The sequence below is a fragment of the Anomalospiza imberbis genome, chromosome 32 (genome assembly GCF_031753505.1).
Source record: "Anomalospiza imberbis isolate Cuckoo-Finch-1a 21T00152 chromosome 32, ASM3175350v1, whole genome shotgun sequence".
Classification (NCBI taxonomy): domain Eukaryota; kingdom Metazoa; phylum Chordata; class Aves; order Passeriformes; family Viduidae; genus Anomalospiza; species Anomalospiza imberbis.
The window spans coordinates 1,722,363-1,744,858 of record NC_089712.1 but is presented as its reverse complement, the minus strand read 5'-3'; the positions used below and the strand labels follow the sequence as shown (position 1 = coordinate 1,744,858).

Genomic DNA, 22,496 nt, shown 5'->3' with positions numbered 1-22,496 from the left:
TGGATTGCCTAGCTAAACTAATTAATAAGCAAAAGCAAGGGCAAAAGCAAAAAGCAGGAGCAAGAGCAAAGTGAAAGCAAGCAAGCCAGCAAGAAAGCAAGAAAGCCAGCAAGCCCTAGCCTCTCCTAGACACAGACTTTGGGGAGAGGTGAGCTGGCTGATAACAAGACAAAACAAACCTTCACTTTTTGGAGCCAGTCCCGAAGGCACAGAACATAACATCAAGCATAAACAGAACACACGATTGGGGATGCAAGCACCATAACGTCACCTTAGGACATTCCACCCCTTATCTCCGAATCGTCAACATACTACCAAACGTCATGTAAAAACTTCATCAAGTTAAAACTTCCATCTTTCACTTACTCAGACACATTTCCTTCTATCTCACTTGCTCAAACCTTTGACACACATTTCCTTCTATATCACTTGCACAAACCTTCGACACTTACACATTTCCTTCTGTCTCATGCCTGTGTGGTTTAATGTACAGTGGCAGTGACATCCAACAAACAGTGATATTTGCATATGAGTCTCACCCCACAATCAGATCTCCCTGAGGTACACATCGTGTGGTTCCATATTTCTGCATTATTCACCATGTACAACCTGGTCCCTGAGAAAAGACAATCCCACAAATGGGTTTGTCTGTACTCGAGGCAGAGTTGATCCACACTGTCTTCCCTAACAAACCTCTGATATGTGCCACTGGGATTTTATCTACCTGGATCGGAACAGCATATAAAAAGGAGCAGTTCCAAACATATGGCACATTATGCCAATCAGCCTTCTGATGAGCCTGTGACATTTCTTACTCAACAGTGACATTGCAGTGGTGGGCACCAGGCCGGCTTGCCAAGGGAGGCTTCTGGCCATGCCCTGCAAGCAGCTGCTGCTGCCAAGGCGCCTTTGGTGCCTCAGGCTCTCCCTGGCACAGCTCCCAGCACGGCACTCTGCCCTTGTGCCTGAGGCCTTCCCTGTGCTGGGGCTGGCCTGGGGCTTTTCCTGCAGTGGTACCTGCCCTGCTCCTGGCACAGGAAAGGCAGTTCCTGCTGGAGCAGGAGGGCTCAAACCACTCCAGCAAGGCCCTGGAGACGTCAAAATTGCTTCCTAGAGCAGAATAGTCTATAATTGGTATAGCTCCTATATTGAGGAGTAAATAACTATTTTTAAAATTTTATTCTGTGTTGTAAATAGACCATTTTATCTAATAATGATCAGAATCAATCATAGCTGTATTTATACAGATTTATCTGGTATTACATCATTAATCTTTTGGGACAAATTGCATTAAGGTTCAATTCCACCTGTCCAATCTGCAGGGTCGGGATGGGATCCAGCCGCTGCCAGTCTCTTCTATTAGAAGGAATTCTAGAAGTCTAGGGGTCCTGCAGGGGTTTGAGGATCTGTGTTGGCTGTTGGGGGACATTTCTCCACCTCATGACTCAGCAGGAGTTTCTCCAGTAAGGAAATAAAGCTTTTGCCTGAAGCTCCCACTCTGCCCATGACAGGAACCCCTGTGAGCGCCCGTGACATCCCGGCTCTTTGGCAGCCTGGGGACTCCTGGGATGTCACTGTGGAGCCCCCGTGAGTGCCTGTGACAGATCGGTGCCTTTGCAGCCCAATGTCCCCTGGGATGTCACCATGGGATGGCTGTGACTCCTTCTGACCACACGGCTCTTTACCATCCCCAGAAACCCCTGGGAGGTCTCCATGGAGCCCCTGTCTCTGCCTGTGACATTCCAGCTCTTGAACAGCCTGGAGACTCTTGGAAATTCCCCATGGAACCCCTCTGAGTGCCTGTGACAAATCTGATCCTTAGCAGGCAAACATCACCAGGAACCCCTGTTGCTGTGGTCAGTTTCCATGGCAACCATCACCAGCCCCTGTTGCTATGGTCAGTTTCCATGGCAACCATCACCAGCCCCTGTTGCTATGGTCAGTTTCCATGGCAACCATCACCAGCCCCTGTTGCTATGGTCAGTTTCCATGGCAACCATCACTGGTTGCTGTGGTCAGTTTCCATGGCAACCATCACCAGCCCCCTGTTGCTGTGGTCAGTTTCCATGGCAACCATCACCAGCCCCTGTAGCTATACTCTGTTTCCCTGGCAACCATCACCAGCCCCTGTTGCTATGGTCAGTCCCTGGGCAGCTCCATGGAGACCCCATGCCAGGGGTGGTTGCCATGGACACCAGCTCAGACCTGGAGCCAGAGCCCGTTGCCGTGGCAACCATTGGCAGTCCCCTCCCCAGGGCCATGGGATCCCAGAACCACAGAACTGGCTGAGCTGGGAGGGGCCCATCAGGATCCTCGAGTCCAACTGCTGGCCCTACACAGGACACCCCAACAATGCCAGCCTGGGCCTGGCAGCGGTGTCCAAACGCTGCTGGAGCTCAGAGAGCCCTGGAGCTCTGACCCTTCCCTGGGGAGCCTGGGCAGTGCCCCAGCAGCCTCTGGGCAAAAACTTTTTCCTGAGATCCAACCTCAGCCTGCCCCGACTCAGCTGCAGCTGCTCCCTCCAGTCCTGTCCCTGGGCACCAGAGTGAAGAGATTCCCACAGCCCCAGCCAGGGACCCGCTCCCAAGGCTGTGTCCATGGCCACCAGGGCTGGGACCAGCTGGGGTGCTCGGTTTCCAAGGGCCGGGGTTCAGGAATGGGATTCCCCAGTTTCCTGCTCCCGCTAAAAACCATGCTGCCGCTCGCTGCCCTCCCGCCTCCCATGGAAAGCACAAAAGGCAAAGATCCCAGGCTGGGAGGAGAACAATTTACTGGGAACAGCAACGAGACAAGGAACAAACAGGAACAGAAAAAATATTGAAAACAGAAGGGATAAGAAAAACTATTTACAGGAAAAACTACATCACAACTGACTGGCTCTTCCTGGCCATGTATTTCCGCCTCCCTGGAAAGGACACCCTTCTCCTCGGGGACAGAGAGAGAGAGAGAGAGAGTCCCTTTCCTGCCCCTGGCAATGACCTGAGGTGGGAGTGAATGTAATGACAGGGCCATGGCCAGACCCTCATGTTCTTTGATCCCACACCATGTCATTGGCAGGGGCAGGAAAAGGGAAAGATCTCTTCCCAGCATGGATCACAGGGAACATGGATCACCAGGGCTCTTCCCAACATGGGTTCTCCCATGGGGGATGAAGCTGGAGCAGTGCACAAAGCTCTTCCCGGAGCTAGGGCATTTGCAGGGCTTCCCTTACTGGTGTCTCCGTTGGTGTCTGGCCAAGTGAGAGCTGCTGGAGAAGCTCTTCCCACACTGGGGACACTTGTAGGGCCTCTCCCTGGTGTGGATGCGCCGGTGCCAGGTGAGGTGGGAGTTTTGCTTGAAGCCCTTCCGGCAGTGGGAGCAGCGGAAGGGCCTCTCCCCAGTGTGAATCCGCTGTTGCTTGAGAAGAATGGATCTGGTCTGAAAGCTCTTCTGACAGTTGGGACATTTGTAGGGCCTCTCCCCAGTGTGGATCATTTGGGGATGATCAGTTGGGACTTCTGGCTGAAGCTCTTCCCACATTCCCCACATTTGTATGGCCTTTCTCCAGTGTGGATCCTCTGGTGGCTGATCAAGTGGGACTTCTGGCGGAAGCTCTTCCCACACTCCCCACACTCATAGGGCCGTTCCCTGGTGTGGATCCTCTGGTGGCTGATCAAGTGGGACCTTCGGCTAAAGCTCTTCCCACATTCCCCACACTCATAGGGCCTCTCCCCGGTGTGGATCCGCTGGTGATGGAGGAGACTGGAGCTGGTCTGAAAACTCTTCTGACACTCGGGACACTCCTAGGACCTCTCCCCCGTGTGGATGCGTTGGTGGATGGCGAGGGCAGAGCTGCAGCTGAAGCCCTTCCCACACTCCCCACACCCGTAGGGCCATTCCCCAGTGTGGATCATCTGGTGGCAGAACAGGTTGAAACTCCTCCTGAAGCTCTTCCCACACTCCAAGCACTTGTAGGACTTCTCCCCATCATGAAGCTGCTCATGCACCACCAGCTCTGAGCTCTGGCTGAAGCTCTGTCCACCTTCCTGGCACAGGGAGGTCTCTTCTCCTCAGAGCACCCTGGGTTGTGTTTGCAGCCCCTCCTCCTGCGGGATCTCCGGGGCTTTTCCTCCCTGTTGGATTTCTGCGCCATGGAGTTGCTCAAAACGGCCTCTTCCATGAGGTTCTGCCGCGGGGATTTGTCCTCCCTGGTCTCCATCCTCAGCTCCTTCCCTGGGGGAGGAAGGACAAGGAGAGGATGGGATTTGCCTCCATGCCAGAGGGAAGGGGAAGAGAATCCCCCCAGTGCGTCCCTGGCAGGACGGCGTCGACAGCAGGGTTCTCCTGCAGCCGGGAGCCACGCTGGGCTGGGAGATGGAGCAGGAGAGAGGGGGAAAGGGGCACTGACTTCCTCCTCAGCTGCCCGGGGGTGCCAGGCCTCCTTTTTCTTCCTCGCAGCTACCTCCTCCATCTGGTGAAGTGTTGGAGATAGGAAATTCTGTTTTGGGAGAAAAACAAGGGATGAGCACATTGAGTTTTGTACTGGTTTGAAGGCAAACCAGGGGGAGAGTCTAAGCCAGAATTACAATTTAGTAAGAATATTAAGATCAAGGCAATGAAACAGAAACACTGGCTTAATCTGACAGAGTCAGGATTTAACCTGACACCCCGTTGGTCAGGGTGGTGGTAGCCGTCGGATGAAATGGTGGCTGCAGACCTGTTGGAGTGATGAACGTGATTCTGTCAAAGCGGTGATCCTGTGGAAGGGTCTGGTCTTCCTCTGAAGGTCCAGTGGTGATTATGGGGCTCTTGTCCTCTGGGAATCCAGTAGGCAAGGTGGTCCTGGTGTTGGAAGGATGAGATTATATCCAGGTAGGAATGCTTGGTTCCTCCCCCTGGGCGGAGCATCCCACAATGGGATGATGTAATTTTATCAGTCCTGCAGTGGCACTCAATGGCTCATTAACAGAAGACAGCCCCTGGAGGGCGTTATCAGGGTTGAGCCATGGAAGAGATAAAGAACACTGCCCCACCTGTTTATCACAGTTTATGAAGATGGTGACTGAAAACATACTTTGGGTTACATCTTACATTGCACCCTGAAACAGTGAGGCAATCCCTGCTCGGGGTGGGGGGGTGAACACCACCCCCCTTTCCAAACTGGCTCAGGTGTAAAACCCCCACCCTGGGAAGGCCACACACACAGGGGACAATGTCACACTTGCCCCACCTCAGGGGAGGTCTCTGTCCCGGTCACTCCCTGGCTCTCCCCCCTTTTCTCTTTCTTCCATCTCTCTCTCTGCCTCACATTTACTGTTCAATAAAATCCACTTTGGATTTGGTCTCGTTAGCACCTTAATTGGGGCAGAGGCATCTCTCTAACAATTTTATTAACCAGATTGAGACATTATTTTGGTGCAGTGAGTTCAGGGCACTGATGTCTGACCCCAAGTGCCTTTGACAACAGCATGGTTCCCTCCTCTCAGGAGGTTCTGTCTCTTTCTGGAGGATCTCTTGGAAACTTCAATGCAGCTTCCTCTGAGCGACTTCTGGGAGAATTTATGAGGAAAATGGCTGTTTTGGGTGGCCAGTGTAAAGAAAATATTTTGTTGTCCTTCCTAGAAAAGTTTGTTAAAATCACTGCAGGAAAGGGACCAAATGATACCAGCAAGACTGACAAGGATCATTCACCACAAGGTGAGGAACACAAGGCTACTAAAGTCCTACCAGAAGCCCAGCTCAAGTGTCTAAATTCCCAAATAACTCCCGAATTCACAGGCTTGGGGGCTTTGCCAAATGTGAGAATCATTATTTTCTTTGTCCCTGTCTCCTTTGTGACAGCTACACATAGCTTTGCCTTCCTTTTAAAAATCTGTATTGGTATAAATTTTCACTTTTCTTTTATCAGAACCTGCCAGCAGCTGAGCTGGAGCTGTGCAGGAACCGATGAAACTTGGAATTGCCACAGAATTGCTTCTATTGTCAGGTTATTCATGTTTGGGATTTGTTTGTGTTTCCATCACAAGTGACTTGGGGGAAAAACAAATATCCGTCAAGTATTTTATGCAGAGGTAAGTTTGATTTCTTATATCTGTTTAAAAACTCAAAAAAACTCAAGGTTTTTTTTTTCCGGTCCCCAGGGGATGCTCGAGGGGTCTCTGTGCCTCTCGCCCTGGGTGATGCTTGGGAGGGGCTTGGGGGGGTTGTCCCTGTCCCTGTCACCCCAGGCCATTCTCCTGGGGGTGTCCCTGTTCCTGTCACCCCAGGCCATTCTCCAGGGGTCTCCATCGTTCTCACCCCAGGGAATGCCTGGGGGGTCTCCCTCCCTCTCACCCTGTGCCAGGGGGTGCTCGGGGCAGTCTCTGTCCCTCTCAGCCCAGGGGATGCTCGGGGTCTCTGTCCCTTCACCCTGGGGGATGCTCGGGGTGTCTCCATCCCTCCGGCCTCAGGGAATGCTTGTGCAGGGCTGGGGACCAGGGGCTCTGTGTCCCTCTCAGCGCTGAGGGTGCTCGGGGCTGGGCGGTCTCCGACCTTCTCATATCTGATACCCCTCCTCTGCCTGCCGGTACCGGGTGATCGCCACGTGGCACGCCCCAAGGTCCCTGCAGGGGCATTTCCGGCTCTGCTTTGGGGTCCTGCAAGACCCAAACATCCCCTGCCCTGCCAAACAACCCTGCCGGAGACCCCGCGATGGATTCGGGGCGAGCTGCCCCTCCCCGCTCCCCTGCGGTTCTGGGGGGGCGATGCCGGCGGAGCCGCAGGAGCCGCGGCCCGAGCGGGGGAACCGCGTGGGGTTGGGGCTGGGGCTGCTCCTCCTCCCGCTCCTCCGCTGTCCCTCCTCCCGCTCCTCTTCCTCCCGGTCCTTCTTTTCCTCCCGCTCCTCTTTTTCCCTTTCCTTTTCTCCCTCCTCTCTCCCTCTTCTCCCTCCCGCTCCTCCTCCGCTCCCAGCCCGGCTCGGGCGGTGCCGACACCCAAAAGCAGCCGCGCTCTGCCCTGGGGGGGTTCCAAAGCGGCCCCGCCCCGCCCGGCACTGGGAGCGCTACTGGGAGCACTGGGAACGATGGTGAGAGCACCGGGAAGGAGCTGGGAGCGCTCTCCCTCCCAGTACCGCCTTACTGGGAGCACTGGGAACGATGGTGAGAGCACCGGGAAGGAGCTGGGAGCGCTCTCCCTCCCAGTACCGCCTTACTGGGAGCACTGGAAACGATGGTGAGAGCACCGGGAAGGAGCTGGGAGCGCTCTCCCTCCCAGTACCGCTCTTACTGGGAGCACTGGGAACGGTGGTGAGAGCACCGGGAAGGAGCTGGGAGCGCTCTCCCTCCCAGTACCGCCTTACTGGGAGCACTGGGAACGATGGTGAGAGCACCGGGAAGGAGCTGGGAGCGCTCTCCCTCCCAGTACCGCCTCACTGGGAGCACTGGGAGGGAACTGGGAGCAAACAGCGCCCGGAGGCGGCTGCAGCCGGCGGGGGCGGGGCCAGGCCAAGGGGCGGGGCTATGCAAATACGGCGGGAGCAGCGCGGGGTTTGCTCGGTCACGTGAGGGCCGGGGGGGCTGGAGCGATGGCGGCGGCGTCGGTGAGAGGGGACAGGGAATGGGAATGGGGACAGGGACCGGGAATGGGGACAGGGAATGGGAATGGGGACAGGGACCGGGAATGGGGACAGGGAATGGGAATGGGGACAGGGAATGGGAATGGGGACAGGGACCGGGAATAGGGACAGGGAATGGAAATGGGGACAGGGACCGGGAATGGGGACAGGGAATGGGAATGGGGACAGGGACTGGGAATGGGGACACAAAGTGGGGACAGGGATTGGGAATCAGACCGGGAATGGGGACAGAGACCAGGAATAGGACTGGGAATGGGACCGGGAATGGGGACAGAAACCAGGACTGGGGACAGGGACTGGGAATGGGGACAGGGACCGGGAATGGGGACAGGGAATGGGAACGGGGACCGGGAATGGGAATGGGGACAGGGACCGGGAATGGGGACAGGGAATGGGCACAGAGACCAGGAATAGGACTGGGAATGGGAACAGGGACAGGGAATGGGGACAGGGACTGGGAATGGGGACAGGGAATGGGAATGAGCAAAGGGAATGGGGACAGGGACTGGGAATGGGGACACAAAGTGGGGACAGGGACAGGGAATCAGACCGGGAATGGGGACAGAGACCAGGAATAGGACTGGGAATGGGACTGGGAATGGGACCGGGAAGGGGGGCAGAGACCAGGAATAGGACTGGGAATGGGACTGGGAATGGGGAGAGGGACTGGGAATGGGACCAGGAATGGGGACAGGGACAGGGGGTCCTTGACCAGCTTCCCCAGAACCTCCACCAGGGTCTCCCAGTGCAACCGGAGCCGCTCAGCCTGGTGTCCCCAAAGCCCTGAGCAACCCCCAGGGCCCTCCCAGGAACCCTCCGGTCCCTCAAACCCAGCATCCCCCACATTCCCTGCAAGACCCCCATGTCCCCATCCTTGTCTTAGCTCAACGTCTTTATTTTTACCTGCTTTTGAGGGTTTTGAAAGGGCAAAGAGAAATGAAAAAAAAAATCCAGGCCAAGGGGAGCCATGAGGATGTGGAGCCCCCAGCCAGGTGTCTTCCCAACACGGATCAGCGGCACCACGGATCACCGGGGCTCTGCCCACCGGGGCTCACTGGGGATCATCCAGCACGGATCCTCCCGTGGGAGATGGAGCTGGAGCAGCGCACGGAGCTCTTCCCACACTGGGGGCACTCGCAGGGCTGCCCTTGGTGGTGCCTCTGTTGGTGTTGGGTCAAGGCTGGGCTGTGTGAGGAGCTCTTCCCACACCTGGAACACTCGTAGGGCCTGGGACATGACAAGGAGCAGGGCTGGGATGTGCTCTGGTGCTTGGGACACCACCAGGAGCGGGGCTGGGATGTGCTCTGGTGCCTGGGACACCACCAGGAGCGGGGCTGGGATGTGCTCTGGTGCCTGGGACATCACCAGGAGCGGGGCTGGGATGTGCTCTGGTGCCTGGGTGTCAGGGTCCACAAATGCATGCAGGGTCCCTGATAGGTTCTTTTTGGAGATCTCAAAGCACAAAAGACACAGCAGGGGACACAACACTTTGCTTAAACAAAAATGCACTTTTATTTAGTGCCAACAACTGCGATAGTGGGAGAGAAATAAAGAGATAGAGTGAAAGACAGAGAAAGAGGGGAAGGGGATTATAGCTACCAGTCTGAAGAGACGAGGCCCTCGGAGCTTGACGAGATGCTCATAGGCTGTCTTCTCCAGGTGGGGTCCGGACAAAGTCCTCAAAACTCCTTCAGTCTTTTATAGGGTTCCTCAAAGCGGGTGGCATCTGGCCAAAGCGGCAGCTCTCCTGGCTACACGGTGGGTGTGGACTCGTTGTTTTGGGAACCAGTCGCAACCGTCGCGTCGGTGCCGGACCAAGAGTACAGGACCGAAGGTACAGGACGAACTGATTAGGGCTCAGTCCACCATGACCAGTCCATTGTTCTCGCACTGAGTTCCCATGGCATCGCATACCAGTCCTTAAGGCTTGGCAGACTTTCCACCTCCGCCAGGCTAGAGCTACTTTTCAGGGTCTAGGGTCTCAGTCCTTGGAGGCAGTCGTGAGGCAAACATGAGGGATTTTCGGACAGACCCTGACACCACCCCGTGACTCACGACTGGCGACGAGAGTACTCCATCAGCAAGGTCTGCAGCGTTGTCGCAAAGTCTTCAGGGCTCGACTCATCAGTGTCTGGCAGCATATATCCCAGAAAAACAGAAACAGGAAAAGATATCGAAGAGGAAGAGGGAAAAAGTAAAAGAAACAAGGACAGGGATTTAGAAAAGATAAAATAGGAAATAGTGATCAATATTGATTATAACAATTTTTCTTATAATTGAAACAATTTCTTTGAAAACAATCAAAACAAATCACAAAATTCTTTTACAAATTTCTTAAACAAAAAATCTCCAAACAAAAACTTAATCACAGTATAAAACAAACAATACTAATCAAGACAAACAATGAACAACTAATTAATTTGCTGTTGCAGGCCTAATTTTTTACTGCTCGTGTAGTTCTTCTTGTGTCAATAACTCTAGGAATGTCTTTAACAAAAGGGGTTTTTACTGAACTGTGTGCATCTATAATTGATGTCAATCGGGTCAGCTGCCTCATCATTTTCCAATTCAAAATGTATAAAATGGCTGATAAAACAAAACCAATTAAAACCAAGATCAAAAGAACAACAATAGGATGGCACACTTTATTCAGGATGCCTGTAGCAGTAGGTGACCACCCAAAAAGAGTATCCCACCATCTGTGTTCAGCATCCTTCCTTACTCTTTCTAAAACGTGATGTATCTCCTTCACATCATGATGGACTGTTACCAGGGTCTTTTGCCCATTTCTCTTGACCTTTTCTAAAATTTCAATTAAGTCCTGGTGAAGCAACAATTGCTTAATCAAAGTTAAATTCATTCCAATAGAGGCAGGCAATATCTGGTGAATTAGTGTAAAATTGGATTGTAAAAGGTGGTAAGACATAACTGGGACAGTATAAGAAAAATCACATCCTGTAATCGTGGTAAAGTTACAGACACAAAAATTTGAATGATTCTTTGGATTCACTGCTACATTTTCTATAAACACTACATCACAAGCAGTCCTTACACACACACAGCCATTACCTATGTACACTAATATTGTTACAGGAGTTTCATCAGGGTGAACTTCAAAATGGCAAATATTCTGCTCTGTGTCCAAACAAATGTCTTGAGCTATAATTGCTTTGCTTTCACAAATAAAACCTTGTTGCTCCCGGACAATACAAGATTCCAAATTTACAGTTTGCCATTTCTTATCAATTTGACGGGCCCATTCTCTATGCTCGGAAGGATAGAGAATAGCTCCGTCATGATTCAGTCCTAATGCAATGATAGGGAAAATCAAATGCACTGAAGCATTAGATATCGTTAACACAAAAGCTGTGGCTGTGTTTGTACTCGGGCTGTAAGTGAAGTTCACCAAGTTCCACCAGGATTGGAATTCCTTTTCAAAATCATTTGCATTGTCCCAAATTATTTTTCGAATTTCAGTAGGGAAAATGCCTTCTTCACCTTCTCTTATAATTGAGGCAACAACTGTCTGCATCCAGAGCTGTGCCTGGATGCAGCTAAGGGCCAGGGAAATGTTGTTTTGTGCAACACTAAGTGCATCAATTATTAATTTGTGATCATTCACATTTACCTTTTCCCAATTTGGTAATATGTTCGATAACAACCACTGTTGTGTTCCCAGGGCGGATAAAGAGGACTGCAAGGGTTGTTGTAATTTTGTCAAGTCTCTTGTGGTGGCAACCAGTTTATTCATCAATACTTCTGAATCAATACTATTTAGGATTCCCAATCCTGTTCCCACAACACCGGTTATGTCTCTTGCCATCCGTTTCTTGGAAGGGTTCCATTTTCGCAGCCAGGTGGTCCATCCTTGAAACTAAGTTTGCAAAAAGGGTGAACAGTTTGGCTGAATTTCTGAAACATTGTTCTGCATCAGTAATTTAATCTGAAACATTGTTCTGCATCAGTAATTTAACTTGTTTAAGAGACCATGCCGGATTGAACAATATTTGTTGTTGGCCAGTTTTCTTTATTACATATGGTCCGATTTCCAAGATTTTCGGGGTGAGCGTAACCGGTGGTTGGGTGGTAGGTGTCACAACATTAACATCAAGTCCTCCCCAGTATTTAAACTTAAAAGAAAGCACTTCAGTATTTTTGGACCAAAACCAAATTACTTCTACAGTTTGTGTTAATGTGAAATTGTGCCAATAACCCTGTACGCTTGGGTGCGTACAAACCTTTTTGTGCTTAAAGAGATCCTTTCACCTTTTCAGCATGCTACCACAATTATTTCAGACCATGGCCACTCAGCTGGTTTCTGGCCATGGGGTTGTGGTAGGATGCAGAAAAGTATCACCAGTTTTATCATGGATTAGGTGGTCTTCATGTCCCTCGGAGTTCTTCTGTAAAAGTAAACACAACAGAATCCTGCCACTATAAGGCAGAAAAGGTTAGAATGATGGAATTATCCGGCGTGTTTTTATCCAGTGCTCTTTTCTTAGAGCATCAGAAGCTGTCCATGCATGTTTATTCAGAGAGGGTTTTAGCACAAGTGGTACTAGCCCTATAGTAAGGGAGGTCCACCAGAACAGGTTGGCCAGGGTAATGTGCTGGATTGTTAGGATTATCTGGTACACAGCATAGGAGTCAGTGTAGTTACAGACAAGAGAGGTATTCTGTACCTCACGTTGGAAAACACTACAAACAGCTGTCAGCTCCCCAGCCTGAGCACTGCCTTCTCCCTCAGTAATAATTAGTTCACCAGAGGAAATGTGGGGGGCTGCTGCCCTGTATCTCCACACCTTCCCCTCTCGTTTAGCAGAGGTGTCAGTGAACCAAGAACTTGCTGATTGTTCAGGGGAGAAATGAGGAGCTACTTTGATTACAGAGGCAGGTTTGTCATGGCTGCTATCCAAGCTCTCAGTTTCTAGGATTGCTATAGTTTTTACATCTCCTTCTGTCATTGAGAAAAAGTTACAGTAATGTTCAACCTGAGCATACCACTTTCTAACTGAGGCCCTCTGAGCCACCCCGTCAGGAGGGGGGGTTCCACTAGTGACTGTCTTAATAACCTTGAAGGGGCCCCTTAGCACAATAGGTTTTTGACGTGCTATTTTTTCCACTTCAATGAGAGCCAAACTAACCACAAACAGCCCCTTTTCCCAGGTAGTGTATCTTTTCTCAGCGTCTCTGAAACCACGAGAATAAAAACCAACAGGCCTTGTCGGGCCCTCAGGACACTGCTGCCACATGTGTACTGACAGTCCTGAGGAGGCAAATCCCCATTCCACCTGGAAAGGATCTGTAGGATGGACAGTGCCAAGTGCTTGATAAGCTGTTGCTTCAAAAATCAGCAATTGCAATGCTTCTTCCTGAGAAGGAGTCCAATCCCATTTTACCCCTTTCCTCAACAAGTCATACAGGGGAACAAATGGGTTGTTCAGGTTACTAGGAAATCTATCTGGTCTTCCTACAGGACATACAGCTGCTGTGGTTTTTTGAATTAAAATCACTGTAGGTTTGAGTGATTCTGGAGGCCCTTGAATTAAAGGGGTCATTATTTTGGGCTTCACAGGTAATTGCATCCGGGATTCAAAACCAGGAATTAATTTATTTTCATGAATCATTTGCAGGCAAGCAGCTTTGTGCACACTTTCTAGGAGTTGGTCGGGGGTACTAATTATAGCTATGGGGTCTCCCCTTTCCAAGGGGTTCATTCCCCTGGTCCAAAAAGCCACACGCTGTGTCAGGGACCATGTGTCACATTTATCTCCCGTTGTTAGGAAGACACCATGTCCCCAATACCCACTGGCTTCTTGTTCTGTTAATTTAATTTGATCTCCTCCAGTGAGTGAGACTCTAAACACATATTCAGTCTCTGATTCTTGAGGGAGATGTGAATATTCTTTCTTTAATTTGGCTAATTCAGTGGCAGTGTATGGTATTTCTTCGGTAGTAATGTGAGGATCAAAATCCTCTTCATTTATAAAATTGTATTCTGTTTTAATGAGAGGTCTCAAATTGGAACAACAAGATTCTCCACAATTTTGTATGTGTACCAATTCTTTCTGGGGGTATATGTGTTTAATGTGGTGTTCTTCTTTCTCTTCTACTTCTTTTGGTGATTCTACATGTTTTAAGTTTTTATCTCTCTCCTCTCTCAGACTTCTTTCATATTCTAATGCTTTCTGCAAAACTTCTACTAGGGTTTGTAGGGAGCCTATTACTGCTTTTTCTTCACTCACCCGTTTATCTCTCTCCTCTCTAATACTCCTTTCATGTTCTAATTCTTTCTGCAAGACTTCTACTAAATTTTGCAGGGAGTCTATGATAGCATGTTCCTCACTTCTTCGCTTGAAGCGAGTTTCTACGGCTGCCATAAGACAAGCTCCCAAAACTGAGCTCAAGATGGTTTTATTTTTGCCCAGTTTGAATTTGTATCATGTTGTAAAGCACATACTCTATCAACCACATTATCCAAATTAAACCAGTTACTTTGTGCCCATTCCTCTCCTCCTGGAGAAGGTTTGGCATTGTGCTTAGCTAGCAAAGCATAAAATCCAGCTTTAGTTTTGTCATTGAGGTTATCACTCATTTTGTGAAGGGACCAAAACCACTTTCAGGGAGGTACTCTTCATTTACACACAAGCACAGCTAAAACTGTGTTTCCCTTCGCTTCCCTGGAGTGGGTGAGGGGACCAAAACTGCTTGGCAGGTACTCCTTAGTTACAAATAGTTGTCTCCTCAACTGCACCAAACAGCTCAAAAACACACACAAAAAATAAAACAACAGAGTCCCATCTTTTGTACAAATGAGATCTTCTTAAAAATCCTGAAGACAGGGGATGCTTTTCACCTGGGTGTATGCAGTTTGCGGGAAATTCCACTCGCCCCCCTTGCTTTCTAGACAGCGCTCACTGGACGTGGCGTGCTAGGTGCGGCTGAAGCGAGGGTCCTTCCCCTGTTACAAACTACATACAACCCGCAACCCTTAATCTGTCTATCAAGATCCTGCCGACTACGCCAATTTAATGTCAGGGTCCGCAAATGCATGCAGGGTCCCTGATAGGTTCTTTTTGGAGATCTCAAAGCACAAAAGACACAGCAGAGGACACAACACTTTGCTTAAACAAAAATGCACTTTTATTTAGTGCCAACAACTGCGATAGTGGGAGAGAAATAAAGAGATAGAGTGAAAGATAGAGAAAGAGGGGAAGGGGATTATAGCTACCAGTCTGAAGAGACGAGGCCCTCGGAGCTTGACGAGATGCTCATAGGCTGTCTTCTCCAGGTGGGGTCCAGACAAAGTCCTCAAAACTCCTTCAGTCTTTTATAGGGTTCCTCAAAGCGGGTGGCATCTGGCCAAAGCAGCAGCTCTCCTGGCTACACGGTGGGTGTGGACTCGTTGTTTTGGGAACCAGTTGTAACCGTCATGTCAGTGCAGGACCAAGAGCACAGGACCGAGGGTACAGGACGAACTGATTAGGGCTCAGTCCACCATGACCAGTCCATTGTTCTCGCACTGAGTTCCCATGGCATTGCATACCAGTCCTTAAGGCTTGGCAGACTTTCCACCTCAGCCAGGCTAGAGCACTTTCAGGGTCTAGGGTCTCAGTCCTTGGAGACAGTCGTGAGGCAAACCTGAGGGATTTTCAGACAGACCCTGACAAGAGTTCAGCCTTTAACTCCTCAATGGGAAGGTCCCTTTCAGGTACTGCTCACCACTGAATCGGCCGTGTGAACTGCAGAGTGGGGATGGACTCATGCTGACAGATGGACTCATGCCCACAGAGTTAAAGGCCCAGTAGAAGAAACCAATGAATGGACTATAACATCCAGGCCAGGTGAAACAAGATTGACTCTCAAGCAGAGACTGAAAGACAACCAGAAAAACACCAAGACACTCAAAGTCAAGCTTCCACCAACCAGTTTGAGAACTGTCTTCCTGTTTTAATGGATGAGAATTACCAGCACCTGTTGAGGGGAAGTACACAAGGGACTGTAAAAGGTAATGGGACAGCTTCTTTAAGAAAATAAGACAAAGGAAGGAGGGCAAGACCCCTTTGTTCGCTACCAAGAAGACTCCATAGCCCTGCTGTGGGTAGCAACCCCGTAGGCGTGGTAATGTAGGGACAAAAGGCCATATCGGACCACTGTAATTCCCCAACTGTCTTTGAATACAACAGCGACTGGAGGGCGAGACCGAGCTGGCCTCTGGACCCCTATGATACAATGACTATGGGTAGCAACCACATAGGCATGATAGATGGGAGTCAAAGCCATCCTGGACCTCTGTTAGGCCCTTTTGTCCATTCCAAATAAGTGTGTCTAAGGAAAACCTGAGATTTTTCTCCTGTTCCCACTGTCCTTGCCCACATCAACAGATGCTAGTATGACTCATTCAAGAGAGAGAGAAATTATTTTACTTAATTGTTCAAGCATAATGACATATAGAAAAAGAAAATGGGGGTTTGTTATAGATGAGTAATCCTATGGTTGACTCTCACAGTTAAGGGGTGAATATTAAGTATATGTTAAGAGAAGTTGTGTAGGTGGATAGTTATCTTTCCCTTCCCCCTTGCATTGTTATCATGGGATGCCCTCAGTAGTCAGGGCATTTGGGAGGGTCGGCTTGTTGCTATGGCAGCGCCTGAGCTCCAATCAAGCTGTAAGAAAGTGATCTCCACCACTGGACAGCGAAGGAGGAGTGGATTGACAAGACTTTGGGAGGGGCTGGAGGTATAAAAGACAGAACATCCATTTTGTAGATGAGCACATGGTGAGCGAATCCTTTGCTCCTGGTGCTGTATTCTTTACTTTATTCACTTGTCTGTTGTATTTCGATAAGGTCTTAATGAAACCATTTAAATTATTGAAAGTGAAAATTGTTTCTCACATGGGGTTGGGGAATGTGGGGCAAGGTTGTCCACACTGGCTCAGACCTCAAGGTAAAACTTCTCTGACCTGGGCACACCTCCTTAGGAGAGGCCCTACATCAATATCAATCACAGAATGCTGCAATCAGCTCTTCTCTAAAGAGAGCAGTAATAAAGACACTCTTTAAATAGGAATACATATTTTTAGCAGCTCGTTAAAATACTTCTCCATAACTGTGAAAGGAAACCTTCTTAATGAACTGCATTAGAGCAAAGGGAAATCGACCCACAACCATGGTTTTGTGAGGACTGGTTTGATCCTAATGAGCCCCGTGGTGCGTTTGGAGCTGAGCCCTGGAACCTCAGGCCCTGAGAGGAGATAGCACAAACCTTTCCAGGAGTCAAAGTCAGAAAAAAACCCTAAAGTTTCTTGAGCCATTAATGGGCGCCACTGAGGTCCATCTCCAATGCAGGCTCCTCATGGACTCCTTGGAGGAGAGAATTGGAGGACAGGATTTCACAAAAACCTCTCAGAGACTCAGAGTGAAAAGGACAATCCAAAGTACCTTAAATTCCTTGAGTATCTCAAAGCATCAGTGACCCCCACAGAGTGTCAGTACAAAGCTCTCAAGGGACTAATTAAAACAGATAATTTCAGGCTGTGACTGCACAATCTTTCTCACAGAATCTGTATCAAAAGGGAAACAGAAAGTACCTTAAAAGAACTGAAGTGCCTTGAAGCATTAATGAGCCCCACTGAGTGTTGTTCCTGACAATGCCTCTCCAGGGACTAATTACAGCAGATAATTGGAGGCCATGACTGCACAAACCTCTCAGAGACTCCAAGGCAAAAGCCAAAGCCAAAGTGCTTTGAAAAAACTGTAGTCCCTAGGAGCATGAAGGAGCCCCCAGGGCCATTCCTGAGCAAGGCTCCCCAGGGACTCCTTCCAGCAGATCCTTGAGGCCACTGGGATGTGGGCTAGGGGGGGATGCAGAGGGCAGGACAAGGGGGTGACAGTGCCCAGCCTGGCTGGGGCTGTGCCAGGAGGCCCCAGTGCCTCAGGACAAGGTGTCTCCTGACAGCCCTTGGTGGCACAGACCCTGCTGTGCCCCAGGGCACCAAGACTTGGCTTCTCTTTGTCCCCACCTGTCATCAGTGCCTCCAGTTCTCTGCTCTGCCTGGGGCCTGGGGATACTTTCTCAGTCGTGTACCTCAGTGGGACCCATTAAAAGTAAAAGACACTTTGGAGTTGGATTCTGACTTGGAGCTCTGGAGAGGTTTCTGCAGCTCCCTCTCAGGGCCTGATGTTCAGGGCCTGAGCACAAAGCCCCAGAGGGTCATTAAAGTCCTTGTGCTGTGTCTGTGCTGCTGAGCTGGGCCGGGCTCCTGGCACAGAGGGTGATCCTGGTAACCAAGGAGAGCTTCAAAAGCACATTTCTCTGGATGAGCAGCTCTTCTCCCAGCCCAGCAGGACTGGGGCACTGCCTACAGCCAGCCCGGGCACAGCACAGAGGCACAGAGAGCTTCCATCAGTCAGGGCTGGGAAGGTGCTGAGAAGTGCCTGGGGCAGAATCCCTGGCAGCCCTTGGCACAGGAACCTCTGGCTGCAGGACAATGCAGCTGCAGCTCCGGGAGTGATCTCCTACAGCTGGAACATCCCAATGCCCACAGACCCTGTGAGTACATTCTCTGATCATCTCTTGTGCAGAGCAGCCAGGGGTACCCAGGGCTGTCCTGCAGAGCAGGGTCCTGCAGCCCAGGGCGCTGTGCTGGGCCAGGGACTCTGCTGCCTGCCAGGGACAGCTCTCAGCCGGCCCGGGGAGCTGCTCCCAGCACTGGGGGACAAGATGGGGGTGGAAGGAGACAGCTGGTAGGGCTTGGAAGTGTTCTTCATGTGTGGTGAGGATGCTGCATTGTGCAGGACTGCTCCCAGCATGGCATTTAACTGCAGAACATTTCCAAGTATATTATATGGGAGCTCAGCAAGGCAGGGGCTGCATAAAAGGGGAAATCCTGCTTTTTAAATCTACTGATCTGTGTGGATTGGATGGGAAATTGCACATAGATATTCATCACTCAGTTCAGGCTGAGAAACATAAACAAGTTTTCTCTCAGGAGTCAATAAACCAGGCAGTGACAGAAATCAGCACAGGGCCCCTCAGAGGCAGCATCAGTGCTGCTTTTCCAGCCTCCTCAGGGTTGCTCTGACGTTGCCATCAGAGCCTGCAGAGCCAGAGCTGCCCCTGGGCAGTGCCTGAGCTGGGGGGGTCTGCAGGGCAGAGCTGAGCCCCCAGGGCTGGGCTGGGCTCTGGCAGCACTGGCACGGCCCAGCCCTGGGCACAGGGAAGCAGCTGCTGGCAGGGACAGCTCCAGGCAGCAGAGCCCTGGGCAGGCAGGGGTGGGGAAAGTGTCCCCAAGCTGTGCTGGGATACTTAAATTCCTTTCCAAACCCAACTATTCCATGATTACTTTTCTTACAGATCCCCATGTGCAGCCACAGCCAATGTCCAACAGCAGCTCCATCAGCCACTTCCTCCTGCTGGCACTGGCAGACACGCGGCAGCTGCAGCTCCTGCACTTCTGCCTCTTCCTGGGCATCTCCCTGGCTGCCCTCCTGGGCAACGGCCTCATCATCAGCGCCGTAGCCTGCGGCCACCACCTGCACACGCCCATGTTCTTCTTCCTGCTCAACCTGGCCCTCAGCGACCTGGGCTCCATCTGCACCACTGTCCCCAAAGCCATGCACAATTCCCTCTGGGACACCAGCACCATCTCCTACACAGGATGTGTTGCTCAGCTCTTTTTTTTTGCCTTCTTCATCTCAACAGAGCTTTCCCTCCTGACCATCATGTGCTACGACCGCTACGTGTCCATCTGCAAACCCCTGCACTACGGGACCCTCCTGGGCAGCAGAGCTTGTGCCCACATGGCAGCAGCTGCCTGGGCCAGTGCCTTTCTCTATTCACTGCTGCACACGGCCAATACATTTTCCCTGCCCCTGTGCCATGGCAATGCCCTGGGCCAGTTCTTCTGTGAAATCCCACACATCCTCAAGCTCTCCTGCTCCAAATCCAATCTTAGGGAACTTGGGCTCATTGCTGTTAGTGTGTGTGCAGCATTTGGCTGTTTTGTGTTCATTGTTTTCTCCTATGTGCAGATCTTCAGGGCTGTGCTGAGGATCCCCTCTGAGCAGGGACGGCACAAAGCCTTTTCCACCTGCCTCCCTCACCTGGCCGTGGTCTCTCTGTTCCTCAGCACTGCAGTGTTTGCCTACCTGAAGCCCCCCTCCATGTCCTCCCCATCCCTGGATCTGGCCTTGTCCGTTCTGTACTCGGTGGTGCCTCCAGCCCTGAACCCCCTCATCTACAGCCTGAGGAACCAGGAGCTCAAGGCTGCAGTGTGGACACTGATGACTGGATGCTTTCAGGGACATTAAACTGCTGGCCAATTTCTGCAAATCACTTGTAATAAAAGTAATTTTTGATACTTCTTGTTGGCTTGGTAGTGGGTGTGTTTTTTTACTTTGCCTTATTTTTTAATATTGACCACAAGGAAATGCCATTGATTTTGCCATTTCTCCTTTTGTTTCTTTACACCACCCCGTGTCCACAGCCTGTGCCAATGAGGGGTTGTGCTCATGGTGGCTTTAAAGGAATTCAAGAATATCCCAGCAAAGTTTTCTGCAGAGATGCCCTTTTGTTGCCTTCTCTGGAGCTGCAGCAGCAATGTCTGTGTGCAGAGCTGGGGCAGATCACTGCTGGCAGAGCGGCTGTGCCTAGCAGCAGCAGCACTTGGTGTTGCCAGTGCTGCTCCTGTGGCCCTGCCCCGCTGCCCTGGTGGCCCTGGTGTTGCTGCAGAGCCTGAGTGCTCTCGGGGCCGGGCACAGTCCTGGGGGTGGCAGTGCCGGGGCTGCAGCAGGGACAGCCCATGGGCACTGCTGGGGCAGCGCTGACGCCTCAGGCCAGGGCCTGGGGGCTCCAGGCTCCTTGCCCAGGCTCTCTCAAGAACACGGCCAGGCCAATGCTCAGCACAGAAAACCCCCGTGAGCAGCCCCAGGCTGGCCGTGGGCAGGCTGGGGGCAAACAGCATGGCTGGTGCTCTGCAAGGGCCCTGGGGGAGACGCGAAGGAGCAGCAGAGCAGGGGCTGATCCATCCCCAGTGCGCTGGACAGCCCAGGGCAGCGTCCCAGAGCGTCCTCATGGAGCTGCCAACAACATCCCCCCTCTGCAACCCTGGCTTCTCCCCCAGCTCACACAGGTGCCGCATCCTTGCAGGCACAGCCACGGCAGCGCTGGGTCAGGAGCCCCTGTTTGCATTGCACACAGCAGGCGGGAGCACCCCCATGCTGCTGCTGTGGGGACATGAACCTGAGGGAGCACAAATGCCATCAGCCCCGGGGGCCAGGAAGGGCTGGGGAAAGCCAGGGAAACCAATCAGCTTTGTCCTGGCCTCTGCAGCCAGCCAGAAAGTTTGTTCCCATCAACTGGGAGTTTCCTGTCCCACTGCAGACGCTGTTGCTCAGAGCCAGGGCTGCCTGGCAGTCACCCCCAAACTGCCCTGAGTATTTCCTTGGCTTCACCTTTGCTTTCTTTTTCCTTCCCTTGTACATATTTCTTCCCATTGCCCACCCCTGTTCCCTCCCCTGCACACAGCCCATCCCTGTTTGCCCTTTCCTCTCTGGCCCCACTCCCCATTCCAGTTCCTGACCTGGCACCATGGGAACGTCTCTTGGGGAGCAGGATCATCCCACAAGTGCTGCAGGAATTGTCTGCAGGCTCCTGCAGTGCCTCGTGCTGCTCCCTTGCCAGAGGCAGCCCAGGCCAGGGGGGCACATCTGGGCTGCTGTGTCTGGCTGTGGGGCTCCCTGTTCTGGGCAGTGAGGAGGGGCTGCAGAGGCTCTGCAGGACTGACAGGATGGGCTTTGGGGCTGTGAGGAGAAGCTGAGGGACCTGGGCTGCTGGAGCTGCTGGAGAAGAGGCCCAGGGCTCCTCCTGCAACTGCTCCCAGGGTGGTTTCAGAGAATCCCAGAATCAGCAAGGCTGGAAAAGATCTTGGAGATCATCAAGTCCAACCTGTGCCCTGACACCGCCTTGTGTCCCCTGAGCCTCCTCTTCTCCAGGATAAACAACCCCAGCTCCCTCCGCTGCTCCTCACAAGACTTGTGCTCCAGACCCCTCACCAGCCTTGTTGCCCTTCTCCGGACACACTCCAGCCCCTCCATGTCCTTCCTAAATTGGGGGGCCCAGAACTGGACACAGCACTCGAGGCGCTGCCCAACCAGTGCTGATCACAGGGAAAGAATCACTGCCCTGCTCCTGCTGGCCACACCATTCCTGATCCAGGCCAGGAGCCATTGGCCTTCTTGGTCACCTGGGCACACTGCTGGCTCATGTCCAGCCTGCTGTCCATCAGTCCCTGCAGGTCCCTTTCTGCCTGGCTGCTGTCCAGCCACTCTGTCCCCAGCCTGTAGCGCTGCAGGGGTTATTGTGGCCAGAGTGCAGGACCTGGCACCTGGACTTGTTAAACCTCACCTTGTTGGATCTGGGCCCTGGATCCAGCCTGTCCAGGGCCCTGTGCAGACCCCTCCTGCCTTCCAGCAGATCCACACCCCCAGACAACTTGGTGTCATCTGCAAATTTGCTGATGCTGGACTCAGACCCCTCATCCAGACCATCAATGCAGACATTGAAATCCACGCTGGCTGGCTCTGACCCCTCGGCCATCCTGTGGGTGCCCTGTGATGGCACTCAGGGTGATCTGTTCCAGAACCTTGCTGGGCACCGAGGTCAGGCTTACAGGCCTGCAGTTCCCCAGATCCTCCTTCCAGCCCTTCTTGGGGATGGGCTCACACTGGCACCTCCAGTGCTCTGGGACCTCCCTGGTGAGCCAAGATTGATGGTAAATGATGGAGAACAGCTTGGGGAGCTCATCCACCAGCTCCCTCTTGCCCCTAGGATGGATCCCTGTGCCCATCTAACAGCTCAGGAGAACACTTGTCCTGAGGACAACCTGTCCATATATTAAAATT

At 51.8% G+C, this 22,496-nt stretch overlaps 1 protein-coding gene and 1 pseudogene across 1 annotated transcript; one reads left to right on the top strand and one right to left on the bottom strand.

The window, feature by feature from the left end:
• Positions 1-2,753: 2,753 nt before the first annotated feature.
• LOC137463959 (zinc finger protein 551-like) lies at positions 2,754-4,198 on the bottom strand (annotated as a pseudogene).
• A 15,154-nt stretch (positions 4,199-19,352) lies between these two features.
• Positions 19,353-22,179, top strand: LOC137463958 (olfactory receptor 14J1-like; the record flags this gene model as incomplete). The annotated part of the gene is made up of 2 exons (XM_068175302.1): positions 19,353-19,814; positions 22,066-22,179. Coding segments are annotated over 2 exons (576 nt in total), but the record flags the coding sequence as incomplete, so codon positions are not given.
• Positions 22,180-22,496: the final 317 nt, after the last annotated feature.